Source organism: Heloderma suspectum, chromosome 3, assembly GCF_057233095.1.
Source record: "Heloderma suspectum isolate Gila_16-S chromosome 3, 16-S_ref, whole genome shotgun sequence".
In the NCBI taxonomy this organism is placed as follows: domain Eukaryota; kingdom Metazoa; phylum Chordata; class Lepidosauria; order Squamata; family Helodermatidae; genus Heloderma; species Heloderma suspectum.
Genome location: NC_139460.1, coordinates 321,068,649 through 321,085,090, shown reverse-complemented (window position 1 = coordinate 321,085,090; position 16,442 = coordinate 321,068,649). Strand labels below are relative to the sequence as shown.

Below are 16,442 nucleotides of genomic sequence, written 5' to 3'. Positions count from 1 at the left end.
ATTTTCCCTAAATAATTTTCAGCCTTTCATTCAGCGTGAGTAAGAGAGGAACACAGTTTGGCTGTACATCAAACAATTGGGTGACAGAGACAGTTTTCTGAAGAAGTGTAGAAACGACACCACATTCCAGAGTTGTCATCCTTGAATAAACTATTGTGTTGACTTTATTATGAATGACCGCCTTGAACATTGTCTGATATTACTTTGAGACAGGGTGATGTATAAGTAATGTTAAATATCATTATTTTGTGACACTGTATTCACCTAAAACCATTTTGGTTGAAAGGATAATTGTATTTTCCAAGTAACATCACTTTCGAATTGCCCAAATGTACTTTAGACATTTTTGGTTGAACCATTAATTGTATTGACTTTACTACATGTGATTGCCTTTATCCTTGTCAGAAATTATTAACTTGAGACAGCATGATATATAAGTAAATCTAGGAATCATTTTTGTATATAAACCTTGAAACAAATCTTGTGTATTTCATATTTATACTTTGCCCTGCACAAGCACTAACAGCCTTGTAACTGACATTGTTGTACCTTTTTGGTCCTTTTGATCGTGTTTGAGACTTCAATTGAGGGTCCCCCCGTTTTTTCTTATCAGATTTTGAACAACAACATATCTATTCCAACAATCCCTATAATTCCAATTAAGTATTATGGTTAAGACATGTTGATGACATGGGGGGGGCCCTTTGGCGAGGGTCTCAGGACAGTTTACAACAATTTTTCGGTGGGTCAATAGCAGGGATCTAAATCTAGGTTTTGACACCACTTTCAAGTAAGGATGTCAAAGAAATCCACCACAGAATCAAATGAGTTTGGATTTCTATGAATCTGACCAATGGCTTCCACAGCGGACCAGCTTTTCCCAAGTCACACAGATTATGCAGACCTGCAAACCAGTTTTTTTACTTCCAGAATGTTATACAAATTTAGTAGTAGAAAAATACATAAAATAAAAAAGGCCCAAAATGCAGAAATAGGAACAATTTTCTTAGGTATGAAAGCTATCATCCCACCCAACTGCCCCTAGAGGAGAAATGTAACCCCAAGTATTTAAAGCTGGAACATTGCTAAATCATGTGCTCATCCACGTGCCATTTATGAAGGTGCTTCCTCCTTGAAGAGACCATTACCTTGTTTTGGTGTAATTTATAACCAAATTCTCCAGGCTACAAACCTTGCTGAGCTTCTTTAGAGGCCTCGTTAGATCTAGTTGGGTGGTGGATAGAAGTGCCATGTCATTAGCATACAAGGTTACCCTTGAAGATGGTTTGGAAGCTGCAGCTGGTACAGAACGCGGCGGCTCGCCTGATTAAAGGCAGCCGCCGGCGAGATCACATCACTCCAGTGCTGAAGGAGTTGCACTGGTTACCGCTTGTTTTCCGGGCCAAATTCAAGGTGTTGGTTTTGACCTTTAAAACCCTATATGGTTCCGGCCCAGCCTATCTTAAGGAGCGCCTCCAGCAGCACCAGACAGGCCACTTAACAAGATCAGCCTTGGGTGGCCTTCTCCCTGTCCCATCAGCCAGGACAGCTAGACTGGTGGGGACGACGGAGAGGGCCTTTTCTGTGGTGGCCCCCAATCTGTGGAACTCCCTCCCTAGGGAACTCTGCCATGCCCCCTCTTTAATGGGCTTCCGTCGTGCATTAAAAATGTGGTTGTTCAGGCAGGCATTTGGGGTGGGTTAGGGTATTAGGGACTAGAGATCTCTTCAAGAAAATTGGAGATCTCAAGGGAACGTTTTGTGCAAAGACGGGCATGATAAAGGACAAAGAAGGCAGGGACCTCACAGAAGCAGATGAGATTAAGAAGAGGTGGAAAGAATACACAGAAGAACTATACAGGAAAAATCTTAATGTCCTTGATAGCCATGATAGTAATGTCCTTGATAGCTATGATAGTGCGGTCACTGAACTTGAGCCGGACATCCTCGAGAGTGAAGTCAAGTGGGCCTTAGGAAGCATTACTAACAACAAAGCTAGCGGAGATGACAGTATTCCAGCTGAGCTATTTAAAATCCTAAAAGTTGATGCTGTTAAAGTGCTGCATTCAATATGCCAACAAATTTGGAACACTCAGCAATGGCCGCAAGACTGGAAAAGGTCAGTTTACATTCCAGTTCCAAAGAAGGGCAATGCCAAAGAGTGTTCAAACTACCGCACAATTGCACTCATTTCACATGCCAGCAAGGTGATGCTCAAAATCCTACAAGCTAGGCTTCAGCAGTATGCGAACCGAGAACTACCGGAAGTACAAGCTGGGTTTCGAAGAGGCAGAGGAACTAGAGATCAAATCACCAACATTCGCTGCATCATGGAGAAAGCAAGAGAATTCCAGAAAAATGTCTATTTCTGCTTCATTGACTATGCTAAAGCCTTTGATTGTGTGGATCACAACAAACTGTGGCAAATTCTTAAAGTGATGGGGGTACCAGACCACCTTACCTGTCTCCTGAGAAACCTGTACGAGGGTCAAGAAGCAACAGTAAGAACCGGACATGGAACAACCGAGTGGTTCAAAATTGGGAAAGGAGTACGACAAGGCTGCATATTGTCACCCTGCTTATTTAACTTATATGCAGAGTACATCATGAGAAATGCTGGGTTGGATGAATCAGAGGTCGGAATTAAGATTGCTGGGAGAATTATCAACAACCTCCGATATGCAGACGATACCACCCTAATGGCAGAAAGTGAAGAGGATCTAAAGAGCCTCTTGTTGAGGGTGAAAGAGGAGAGTGCAAAAGTTGGTTTGAAACTCAACATTAAAAAAACTAAGATCATGGCATCTGGCCCTATCACTTCCTGGCATATAGAAGGGGAAGAAATGGAAGCAGTGACAGATTTTACTTTCTTGGGCTCCAAGATCACCGCAGACGGTGACTGTTGCCATGAAATTAAAAGACACTTTCTCCTTGGGAGGAAAGCTATGGCAAACCTAGACAGCATAGTAAGAAGCAGAGACATCACCTTGCCAACAAAGGTCCGTCTAATCAAAGCTATGGTTTTCCCAGTAGTAATGTCTGGCTGTGAGAGCTGGACTATAAGGAAGGCTGAGCGCCGAAGAATTGATGCTTTCGAACTGTGGTGCTGGAGAAGACTCTTACGAGTCCCCTGGACTGCAAGGAGGTCAAATCAGTCCATCCTAAAGGAAATCAACCCTGAGTGCTCCTTGGAAGGACAGATACTGAAGCTGAAGCTCAAATATTTTGGCCACCTAATGCGAAGAGAAAACTCTCTGGAAAAGACCCTGATGCTGGGAAAGACTGAAGGCAAAAGGAGAAGGAGACGGCAGAGGATGAGATGGCTAGATAGCATCACCGATGCAATGAATATGAACCTGAGCACACTCCGGGAGAGTGCGCAGGACAGGAAGGCCTGGCGTGCTATGGTCCATGGGGTCACGAAGAGTCGGACACGACTGAACGACTGAACAACAACAACAACAAGGGTATTTTAGAAAATGTTTTTACTGTAGAATTTTATTGTTTTAAACTGTTTTATTGTATGTTGTACATCGCCCAGAGTGGCTGGGTTACCAGCCAGATGGGCGATTAATAAATTTAATAATAATAATAATAATAATAATAATAATAACAACAACAACAACAACATCTGGATCTTTCTATTTCCAATTGCTGGGGGCGAGGGGACAATCCATAGAACTTAAATCAGATGCTAGGTTATTTACATAGAAGTTGAACAGGAAGGGAGCCAATAAACAGCCCTGCCTAACTCCTCTTCTAGTGTTAACCCTATCTGAGAGAAATCCTGACAAACCAATATGCACTCTTAGATCAGTATAAGAATAAAGTTTCCAAATCAGAAACAACAAGCGTTTATCTATATTAGTGTGTGACAATTTTCCTCCCAAATGATCTCCATCTATTGAATCAAATACTCAGGTAAAGTCCACAAAGGCCACATACAGATCTCCTCCCAACCTGCTCAGACTTTTCCGGATTAAGTGCATAAGGTTGGAAGGGGCCTACAAGACCATCAAGTCCAACCCCCTGCTCAATGCAGGAGTCCAAGTCAGAGCATCCCTGACAGATGGCTGTCCAGCCTCATCTTGAATGCCTCCAGTGTGGGAGAGCCCACCACCTTCCTAGGTAATTGGTTCCATTGTTGTATTGGTCTAACAGTCAGAAAGTTTTTCGATTGTGCTTCTCCCATGTCGAAATCTGGCTTGTTCTTCAACTAACATGTCATTTTCCTCTGTCCATGCTTTGGCCTTATTCAACAAAAACCTTCCATAAACTTTTGGTACTATATACAGAAGGCCTATCATTTGGGGGGTCAGATCTCTCACCCTTTTTGTATAGTGTTAGAATAATACTGGACCAGCACCCAACTGGAATAATTCCTGTCTGGTTAACATAGGAAAGCAACTTGGCCAAACCTGGGACCCACCAGGAGGAATTAAATTTAAATATCTCAGGAGGGAGTATATTTTTCTCAGGTGCTTTACCTATTGTCTTTTCTTTAAGAAGACAGCAAATCTCCTGTGGAGAGATGGGTATCCACTCAGAAAGGTCCTTAGCAAATAAATCCTCCCAGCAGGTGCAGGGCCTTGGAAGATACTCTTAAAATACTGCTGCCATTTAAGGGCAGGGATTTGAGCTTCTAGATAAAGCTTGGAAGTGTGTAAACCTGAATGGACCATCTTCCAAAATTTAATGTCATCCTTTTGCCTCACGGCCAACCGTGAATAAATAAATGCATCCTTCTTCCTTTTCAACAAGGCCTTATATAATGATAGTTTCTTGATCAGGATCTTAATTAGATCCTCTGATCTAGTCCTCCTGGCACCACGAATGAGCCTAGATGTTAGAGAAATCTGCAACAGAACCAAATTAGTTTGGATTTTCATGAATCTGACCTGCGGATTCCACAGCAGAATGGTTCTCCCCCTGTCAGGTGGATTCTGTGGACCTGTGGACCAGTTTTCTAATTTCTGGGAATTTTGCACAGATTTCATCATAGAAAAATATACAAAATAAAAAACCTGGCCAAAAATGTGCATTTCCTCCATAGGCTAAAGTGTGAAAATCCGCATTTTGGGGGGAACTGTGCATTTTTACATGGGCGAATTTGCGCAAATTCTGAAACAAAAAAATCTGATTCTGTTGATGAGCAGGCAATGGAACAAAAGGCACCTAACAGTCTGAGAAACACAGGTGGAACAGATTTTGCAGAATCCATACATTCCTAGCCTAGATAATTCTTTTTTCATAGTCCTACATTCCCCATTGTACCAACTTGCATTATTCATCCTGGGGGTCTGTGAATGGCCTGAGTGCACTAAATGGGGTTTCAGTAGGACTACGATTTTTTGATAACCCTCCATGATCCAGATTACCTGCCAAGATTCTGCTTCTTAGCTCTTACAAAATAGGGCCATGTAGCAAATCCATGATCTCTATGCTCAGGGACTTAGACCATTTAAGCCGTCTATTACCAGAAGTGACCATCTCAAAGAGATATGTGCTTTTATTCTGATTTGAGTTAGTTGCCAGCTGGATAACTAGTTCAATAGGGCAATCACTGCTCGCTGGTCAATCTTCTACTGAAAATCTTTTACGTCCAAGTATAAGATGGGGGAAATCAGAAAATAATCCACTACGCTGCCCTGCCCCCCATGAAAGCAACATACAGTGATCTGCAGATACGTCCACATGACGTATGGAGCATTCATGCCTGTAATGTTGCATAAATGGGCCCTTTACGGCTGCCAATTATGCAACATTACCTACCTGGCAGTGCACAATGGCGGCACGCTAAGGAGGACAGGCAGCCCTGCAGCTTCATTGGGCACTCCCTGGGCTCCGCCAAAGCTTACGCAGTGCTGAGGCCAGGGGCAGTGGAGGCTTGGCAAGTGCCCAACAAAGCCGGGCACAGGGATGTCCATCCATCCCTAGTAACATTTTACTAGCATCTGTTTAATTTGTTTGATTTCAGCAAATAATTTGCTGACAAGTTAACTTGTCAGAAAACAGTGATGGCCCAATAATTCCATTGAAGAAGAATTTTCCCAATAATTCCATTGAAGAAGAATCCACATCAGTAGCAGAATTAGGAGTTTGGGCATTAAACACAGGGGAGCATCTTCCATCCTGTTCTGAATCATGTGCAGACAATTGGTTTAAATCGTGTGCCATAACTGGAGTTACAACACTGTCATCAAATAGAGCAATAGGATCTAGGGACCAGTTAGGCTCAATAAAAAAAAAGGTAAAGGTGTCCCCAACCAGTCGTGTCCGACTCTAGGGTGTGGTGCTCATCTCCATTTCTAAGCCGAAGAGCCAGCGCTGTCCGAAGACGCTTCCGTGGTCATGTGGCTGGCATGACTGAACACCGAGGTGCACGGAACGCTGTTACCTTTCCCGCCGAAGCGGTACCTATTTATCTACTTGCAATTTCTTGCTTTCGAACTGCTAGGCTGGCAGAAGCTGGGACTGAAGACGGGAGCTCACTCCGTCATGCAGCACTCGGGTCTCGAACTGCTGTTCTGCCGACCTTCCGGTCTGTGGTTCAGCGTCTTAACCACTAAGCCACCGCGGCCCCAGTTAGGCTCAATACATGGTACTAATAAAATCTGAAATCTTGGTTTGTTTTGAAACAGGAGTCACTATCTCTGCTTCCTTAGCTTTCAATAATATTCACTGCTTCAGAGTGTAAACCATTATTTTAATAAAACATTGAAAATAATAATAGTATTAAAAGGTAATAAAATAAAATACAATTTGGATTGGCATGATACAACCCTAAACTTTGAAAAGATACTAATGGTACAAGCACTAGTATCGAATGCAAATTTCATCATTGTTCTCCTCCAAATCCCCAAAACATCCCCAAGTATGTCCTAAGTTTGCACATGCTTAGGTACACACTTCAGCGTATGCTGGAGGCTGTTGCTGAAGATAAAGTAGGCCACAGGAAGCAGCAGGGTGGAAATGTCAGAAAGTGCAGATTTCACGCCAAGGTAGTCTCTGTCGGAGGACTTGCCTTTGCCGGGTAAGCTAGAGTTCCTAGACAGGGCTGGAAAGGATCTCCTCACAAGCAAGAAGGGTGTGGTAGCACGAAAAGTCTTTTTCTTATGCTCAGTTGCTGTTTCACTGCAAAAACCATAGGATACGTGTAGCCTCCTGCACAACTCCAAGTGTGATGCAAAGTGTGCATTTAGCATTGCACTTGGCATGATGCCAAGGTGTTCACAGACGCATAACCTCTGGCAGCCCCGCCTTAAATACCTGGTTGAGCAGGGGCTGCCTGGCCGGCTCCACTCGGTGGCCAAGCCACAGAGCCACAAGCCAGCTCCGGCTGCCTGCAGCCGGACATCTGGCCGCTGGGCAGCCCTGCAGGGACGCAAATGGCGGCTGTTGTAGCCGCCACCATTTGCGTCCCTGTATTGAGCCATGATAGGCTACGTAAATATTTACGTAGCCTATCATGGCATGGGGAAAAACCCCAGCGTACGCAAATGGCAGTAGCCGCTGTCATTTGCATACGCTGGGTTTTTTTTCCCCCCTGCCGTGATAGGCTACGTAAATACTTATTACGCAAATGGCGTCCCTGCATTAGCCATGATAGGCTACAGAAGTATTTATGTAGCCTATCACGGCTATGAAGATGAAGCAAATGGCGGCCACAGGACGGCCGCGATTGGCAAAGCAGCAGGGACGGGAGCAGGTAAGTGCTCCGTTTTGCATGCCTTTCGTGGGGTGGGGGCAGTGGAGACTTTGTCCCATGCGTGTTTCGTGGGGGGGGCTTCGTTCCGCAACAGATTTTGGGGGGCCGAATGCACTGGCATTCGGCCTCACCGAGATCCGTCGTGGAATTCTCTGACATCCCTACTATTGGAGGGATACAGCTGTGGATCCCAGGCTTTCTTTGAAAATTAAAATGGCAAGTGGCTACGGCCCAGTGCTTTCTTCTGAGGCATACCCACATGCCACCCAGAAAAACAAGAAAAAATACGTTGGGATGGGAGGTTGTTTCCAGGGGACTAGAAGGAGCGGCTGGGTGTACGCTTGGGCTAAAAGGGTGGTTGGGAGCAAGGTGATGTTTTGCCTGCGCTGTGTGTGTGTGTTGGGGTTGTGGGGGGGTTGCCTGCTTTTTGTTTTTTAACACTGTGTGTGTTTGTCTGTTTTGTTGTGGTGTGTTTTTATGGTCCTTGCAGGATTTGCCTGGTTTTCTTTTCTTTTCATTGATGGCGTAGGTGTGTGTTTTTCCTGTATGTGTTTCTCTCAGCAACACCAGTTCGCTTTCTCTGAAATGGGTATTTTGTGTTGCTTCTCTGGGGAAATACATAATTTAGTATTTGGGGCTCAGATTCACCTCTGTCTTGTACTCAGTTTCTTGGCCAACTTACTTGACCCCGAGCCTCATTAGTTTGCCTTCTGTAAAATGGGAACAGGGAATGGTGAGTTCAGTGTTTTTTTGTTCTGGAACTCAGACCCCACCTCTGCCTTGTGTTTGGGTTCTTGAGCAAGTTACTTTTCTTGTAGTCTTCTTAGTTTGCCTTCCTTGAAAATTGGTGTTTTGGGAAAGGGCACACTGACCATGGCAGCCATTTTGTGAGAATGGCCACAGCACACTCTCAAAATGTGCCCACTGGCTAGGGGTGTACAAAACCCCACTTACCTTGCCGCGGGGGGGGGGAGGCGATCCGGTCCTCCCCCGGAATCCTCGACGGGGTGTGTGTGATCTGTTCCTCCCCCCCAGAATCCTCCCTAGCCGGCTCCGCTCTGCAGCGTGTCTGCAGAGCCGCTGGCCGGGCTGATCCTCAGCCGGGCTGCTGCAGACGCAAATGGCGTCCTGCGTAGGGGATGCCATTTGCGTCGCTGCTTTAGCTGTGATAGGCTACGTAAATATTTAAATATTTAATTTGCATCCCTAAAGCAGGGACGCAAATGGCATCCACTACACCATTTGCATCCCTGCTGTAGCCGTGATAGACTACGTAAATATTTACATAGCCTATCATGGCTAAAGCAGCGACGCAAATGGCGTCCCCTATGCAGGACGCCATTCGTGGCTGCACACCGGAGTAGCGGCCAGCAGCTGCCAGATCCAGACTGCCGGCGGCAGGTAGGATCCTGTCCGCAGGGACTTCAGGGGTGGCGGCGGGATTGCTCCATTCTGCCATGGACTCCGAGGGATTCTTTAGAATCTGGCCTCACTGGAGTCCGTGGTGGAATTCTCCGCCATCCCTACCACTGGCCCTAAAAGGTTGGGGACCCTGGAGCTGATCTTCTTTCTGCATTTTTGGTGGGCTATTAAGATGTTTCAGTAGGCATTTGTCTGTGAGGTGCTGCTCTGCTCTGAACATGGTTGGCTGTTTTATCCTCAAGCTGCTATGAACAATTTTCTCTGTTATTCTGGGCATTTTAATTGTGATTTTATTTGTTTTGATGCTTTATCCTAGTGATTTGTTCCTGATAATTTTTGAACCTATTTGAATACTTCAGGAAAATAAAATCAAGATAGACACATGGTACATAAATAAATGGCAATGTTAAACGTTAAGGATTCTATATTCAGGTGAATAATTGGAGAAAAGATGGGATAAAAATGTAACTCTAAAAGGTTCAGTGTGACATACATAGTCTCCTCACCCCCTTTTATTTTTACAATGATTGTGAGAAATAGGTGAGTTGTGAGATAGGAACTGGCCCAAATGTGAGGGTGGATTTGAAGACCCTGGTCTCACTTGTCCAAGTCCAACAGTATAACCACTGTCACAAAGGTTTTCATAATGCTGAGAGAGGAGATAGATCTAAGACAGAGACCTGTCTGAGTCAGTAAGAAAGAAAAAGGCTACCCACCATATGAAAGAAGGTGCCCACAAATTTGAAGACAACATAAAGAGCTTCCATCAATGTCTGGAATTTTTCATCCTCAAGAGAAAATCGGTGTCCAAATGTCACAGCACAGATCACATTGGAGACTGAATTGGTGATGGGCGAGGAAGGGTCAAATGGCTGCCCTGGAAATTAAGATATATTAATATCAATCTAACCTCTCTTGTTAATACCCAGAGTGGGATTTCATGGTGGCGCATGGAAGACAACTGGGATCTTTGGCAATTTATTTTTGTGTTAGAAATCACCTAACATAAATGAAATTGCACTCCCCAGTGTACAAAGATTTCTGCAGACTGGGACATGTGCCTGTATCATCTCCTCGTATTACATACCCTTTGCACGTGCAAAAGTCTCCACCAGCTGCTGGGCCTCCTCTTCTATTTGGTGCTCCATGCCTTTCTTCCCCAGTCCTAGTTTCCGCAGAGCAACTAGACCAAACCGTCTCTGCTGCTTCCAGGTGTGACCGTTTGACATTACAATACCTGAAGCCATCAAGAATCAATGAGATGTTGTTATTCACATAATTCCTGTTAAAATTGTTAGGTTGCCAACCTAGCAAAGTCAGCATCTACTGGAGATGGTGCCTGTGCATCCAAGAGCCACCCATTGTTTCAGAACCTAAGGACTGTATTGCTGAGGCCGAATCAGTCTCCATCTAGTACCATTACTGATCCCACGGCTGCCTCTGCAACAGCGCAACAGGGGGATCCACAGTAGGTCTCACAGTAAGCGAATGTTGGTATATAACGTTTAAAATTTTTTGTTGTTGGAATCTTTATACTCTTAATTATTTACTAGAAAAACACAGATTAAAATGATCAATACAACCACAATATGACATAATATAGAATGACCAAACGCATTCCGACACAGGTCTTCCTCAGTGGTCAAAAGAGCATATTAATTTTTTTTAAGTGGCTTTGCATTTTAGACATTAGCCTGCGCCTGGGCGCACCTGGCACACCCTGTGCGCACGCCTATGTAAGGCAGTCTTTCCTAGCCAAGTAAGCATTCACCAGCTTGCTCACCAGACCACATGACCATAAACTCCACCCTAGCCAACATCACACAGCCAGGAATCAATGCCGTATAGCAGTCTTCCTCTTCCTCCAGCTCTTCCTGCTGCTTCTGTCTTCTAGGACGGCTCATATTCAAGGACCTTCCCTGAAATTCCCTCTGCTGAGGCCTCTGCTTAAAGCCTTCTGGTGCTGGGTTATGCTGCCTGCTTGAAGCTTCACCACAGCCTCACAGCTCCTGCTCTCTTGAGACACCATCTCTGCCCTGAAAAGCTTCTTCCAGGAGGATCCTCTCAAACTCGAAGGCTTGTGTTCTTCCCAGTTCTGAGCTCTGCCTCCTAAAGACATAAATCTCAGTCCACGCAGATCTAATGCAAATACTTATGAGAGTGAAGATACAATGCCACCCTTTCTGTAGACCCAAAGGTTTAAAAGATATTCTGGAGGGCACAGGAATGAAACAACTGGAGTAACAGGTTTAATGTTACATGGAAATATTCGATCATAAAGGGACATAAACCTATCTATATAGGACCTAGGCCAAGAAAGATTTCATAGGGTCAAAAGCAGGGCCTTGGAACAGGCCCAGAAGCCAGTTCTGAGTCTGCTTGAATGAGATTATGTCAGTTCTTCACACCCATGAGAAGATGTGCTGCAGCTTTTTGAAGCATTTCCAGGAGCAGCTCCATGTAGAGCACATTGCAGACATTGATCTTTGAGGTTAGAAAAACAAAGAAAGGTGTAGCAAGATCCTGGCTCTCGAGGAGGGCTCACAGCTGGCTTATTGGCTGCAAGTGAAAAAAGGCACTCCTGGGCCATATTTCCACGACAACGGAAGGAGAAGCTAATGGAGGAGTACCAGATTTTTTTAAAAGGGATCAGCTTTGCTGTGAGCAGGGCTCCACAAGCAGGTTCTCCGCAGCAGTAAAAATCACTTCACAGAACGTATTCCTGGTGGGGGTGGGGGCTGGAGTGAACGTCATCTGACTGGCAGGGTCTGCTCAACCAATAAGAGAGGCTTCCCCCTCCCCCCTTTCTCCTTTCCCCCGCAAGTCCTGATGCACCTGCATTTCAGGAGCAAGCCTCATTGAGCACAATGGGAGTTACTTCTGAGTAAACACACATATGCTTGTGCTGAGGAAGATTGGGGAGGGGGCACAGGGATGTGGAAAGAATCCTTTAACTCACCCCCAATGTGTTATGAGTACCCCCCCCCCCCCGCATTGGCAATGCAGTTATAAGAGTGCCATTGGTTACTAAAAACACATATTGGCAATGCAGTTATAAGAGTGGAAAGGTGTACAACAGATGCTTTGCTAAACATGAACCAAAGTTACGCCATGTTTGTATACTAGGCCATCCTGCCTTAGCTCAATAGTCTGTGAGAAGCAGATTGCAGCCTGTCAGCAAGGTGTCCTGGGAATTACTAGGGAGTCGCAGCTCTCAGCCTATGCTGTGAGCTGATAACATTGTACTCCGTGTTCCACCTCAGTCTCAACTGTTGGCAGACTTCCATCCCTGTCCAAAAAGAACATTCAGCTCCTCTCCAGATAACAGGGTGTGTGTGTGCCTTCGTGTGATGTGTCTAATAGAGCATGGCTAGAGTTCTTCCCTTTATGTGACGTATTTCGCTGTATAAAAGCCCGCCCCACTGAACAGTCGGGGCTCTCTTCCCCTTTGCTGACAGAGTGCCATTATGGTGTTACCAGTTGAAGCCCCAGTATTTCTTTCTCTAATGCAGTGGGTAGCATTCTATTTTACATGCAACTGTACATACTAGTTATTGTGTTGTTTATTCATTCAGTCGCTTCCGACTAGGGATGGCGGAGAATTTCTCCCCGAAACTTCGGGGGGCCAAGCGCCAACGTGTTCAGCCCCCCGAACAAGTTTCGGGGAGAAATCCTCCGCCCCCCCGCCCCCCGCCCCCCCCCCCCCCGGGACGGGACTTACCTTCCCTGAATGTCCCTCCCAGCAGCGGGTCCGGCCGGCGGTTCGTCCGGTGTTCGAGCGGGGCGGGAGCGGCAGCCGGTCTTTTGACCGGCTGCCGCCCCCGCCATTGCAATCAAAGAAAAAAAAAACACGTCCCCTGATAGGCTACGTGACGATTCACGTAGCCTATCACGGCTAGATTTGCAAAGTCAGCCGTGATAGGCTACGTGAATCGTCACGTAGCCTATCACGGGTGACTTTAAAAAAAAAAAAAAAGTGTGTACGGATAATGGCGGCCCCCATAGGGAGCCGCCATTCCCCTTCCTTATTTGGTCGCTGTAGTCTACGTCAATGTTTACGTAGACTACGGCGAAAATAAGGGCAACGCTATTTGCGTTGCCCTTATTTTCGCCGTAGTCTACGTAAACATTGACGTAGACTACAGCAACTAAATAAGGAACGCGAATGGCGGCTCCCTATGGGGGCCGCCATTCGCGTACGCGCTTTTTTTTTTTTTAAAGTCACCCGTGATAGGCTACGTGACGATTCACGTAGCCTATCACGGCTGACTTTCCAGATCTAGCCGTGATAGGCTACGTGAATCGTCACGTAGCCTATCAGGGGACGTGTTTTTTGTTTTGTTTTTACTTTCGAGTTCGCGGCCGGGCGAGGCGGGAAGCCTCCTCCCCGGCCTGAATTTCGGCCGGGCGAGGCGGGAAGCCTCCCCCCCCGGCCTGAATTTTGGCCGGGCGAGGCGGGAAGCCTCCCCCCCCGGCCTGAACTTCGCGGGGGGAGCAGCGAAGCGCTCCCCCCCACCGCGAAAAAGCTTCGGCGAAAGGTAAGGGACTTTCGTCCACCCCTACTTCCGACTCTTCGTGACTTCATGGACCAGCCCACGCCAGAGCTTCCTGTCGGCCGTCACCACCCCCCGGCTCCCCCAAGGTCGAGTCCGTCACCTCCAGAATATCATCCATCCATCTTGCCCTTGGTCGGCCCCTCTTCCTTTGGCCTTCCACTTTCCCTAGCATCAGCATCTTCTCCAGGGTATCCTGTCTTCTCATGATGTGGCCAAAGTACTTCAGTTTTGCCTTTAAGATCATTCCCTCAAGTGAGCAGTCCCCCCATCCCTACCTTGGTAACTCCCCCACTGCTTCACACTCTTCCTCATCAGACTGAGTCGATTCCCATGCCCTCTCGAGATGCTTCTGCAGAGGTGCTGGGCCCAATCCTTACTTTACTTGTAAAGCACGTAACTTTTTTTCTCCTCCCCCACTGCTGCCATTCCATGCACTATGACAGCTTCTACATTTCTGAAATGTAGGGAACAAACAAACAAACAAACCACTGTTTGCCAACTGTGATTAAAAATAAATTTTATTTATTTATTCATTTCATTTCTATACCGCCCAATAGCCGAAGCTCTCTTAAAATAAATAAATAACACTCTGTTAAGATACAGATTAGTTTGTGTATTTGGTTTCAGAAGCCCTGAAATCAAGAAGCCCTGAATAGAAGATGGTTGGCAAAGCAAAGGTATCCAACACACTTCATGGACTTTTAATCGATATCTGAGAGTGTGGGGTTGCAAACCTAAACATTCTATGGAAATGAAGCGACAGGTTTCACACGATGTTACAATGATACATGACTGGTGGATCACATTGCAATACTTCTTGGATGTGGTGAAAGAAATCTTGTTGCTTCCTTGCCTTTAATAATTAGAGTATATAAAAGGCTGTTAGTACATAACCAAGGACAAGTGGCGACATTTCTGAAGAAGGCAAAAAGCCATAGGAGAAATCACAGTCAACCCATGCATATGTTCTAGGAAGATAAAATGAGCGAAAAAGAAAAGGCAGGAGAATGTTGGGGATACTGGGACGTTTGATTGCTCTGATTCTGCGATTGATTCTGAACTTTCTGAAACCGCTCTGGTTATACAGACATTACCCTCCTGGGCCTCTGCCACTTCCTAGAAATTGGCCATAAGGAAGATAGATTTTCAAATGTCTAGGATGATTACTTGAGAAAGGTTAGATGGAATTTTTATCAGTGGGTTTCACATATCCCCTAACACAGATACTGCCCTTAACCACATAAATCCTAACATCCCAATAAGGACAAGATCCTTACAACAAGTAGATTTTATGTTAATGTCAAAGAAATTAATCCAAGAAAAGAAATTCTCAGCCTCAGCAATCTGTGCTAACACAACAACCATGTCAGCAAAGAACACCCATAAGGTACTTCTTGTAGGGATTAACTGATGCATTCAAAATGATGGATTTCTCAAGTGCTGACATATGGAAGTTGGCGATACTGGGAGCAGCAGGACTGTCCATGGCTACTCCCTTAATCTGAAGAAAAAAATGTGTGTCGATCTGAAGATTATTGTTTTCTAAGGTAACATCATGTAAGTCCATGAGAAAATGAGTGGGAGGATGATCCCTCGAGCAGGAGGTCCATGTCTCTTGTACTATAGATCTGGCACCTTCCAGTGGAATTGAAGTATGTAATGAATTTACATCCATGGTGATCAGGCCCGAATTGGTGGCCATGCTGAGACCCTCACTTTGTTGGATTAAATATCTTGTTTCTTTAATGTATGGCATTGTGGATGTCACTGCTGACAAAAGAAAAGAATCTAAATATTGCACTGGCGGTTCAAACACCGAACACAAACCTGGAATAATTGGTCTACTGGGAGGCGGAATATCTGCTTTGTGGATTTTGGGAAGAACATAAAACACAGGTGCTCTAGGTGATTCTTTCAGGTGATTCTTTCAGAAGAAAGTGGCAATGCTGTGATCAATATAGCCTAAAGATAATGCCTCCGGTACTGTGATCCAGATAATAATCTGAATGTCAGTGGTGGGATCTTTACTTAAAGGTAGCATATTCATTTAAGACCATTTTGGCTTAAAAGATAATTGTATTTACCAAGTAGCATCACTTTCTAATTGTCCAAATGTACTTAAAACAAATTTGGTTGAACCATTTCTTGTATTAACTTTTCTGGCAAGATTGCCTTTATCCTTGTCAGATATTATTAACTTGAAACAGCGTAACTGCTCATTGGAAGGACAGATACTGAAGCTGAAGCTCAAATATTTTGGCCACCTAATGCGAAGAGAAAATTCCCTGGAAAAGACCCTGATGCTGGGAAAGACTGAAGGCAAAAGGAGAAGGGGACGGCAGAGGATGAGATGGCTAGATAGCATCACTGATGCAATGAATATGAACTTGAGCACGCTCCGGGAGAGAGCGCAGGACAGGAAGGCCTGGCGTGCTATGGTCCATGGGGTCACGAAGAGTCGGACACAACTGAACAACAACAACATATAAACCATAGAACAAATCTTGTGTATTTTATATTCATGCTTTGTCTTGCACAAGCACTAATGGCCTTGTAATTGATGTTATTGCATCACCTTTCAGTCCTTTTGATCATGTTTCAGACTTCAATTGAGCATCCCCATCCACTTTTCTTATCTACCATAGGCATTCCATGATCATATGGTACACTGACTTTCCTGAATATTTGTGGCAAAAAATTGGCCCCGTCTTAGCCTTGAACTGGATTATACTGGCTTCTCTTAATAAACTCTCCACT

At 45.2% G+C, this 16,442-nt stretch overlaps 1 protein-coding gene across 1 annotated transcript in view; it reads right to left on the bottom strand.

Annotated features, from left to right (window-relative positions):
• Window positions 1-10,376, bottom strand: part of LOC146351704 (cytochrome P450 2J4-like) — a 42,065-nt gene extending 31,689 nt beyond the window's left edge. The window contains exons 1-2 of the mRNA XM_084847666.1: window positions 10,217-10,376; window positions 9,846-10,006 (exon numbers count right to left, since the gene is read on the bottom strand). Coding sequence (XP_084703792.1) covers window positions 9,846-10,006; window positions 10,217-10,376 — 321 coding nt within the window. The remainder of the gene's footprint in view (window positions 1-9,845; window positions 10,007-10,216) is intronic.
• Window positions 10,377-16,442: the final 6,066 nt, after the last annotated feature.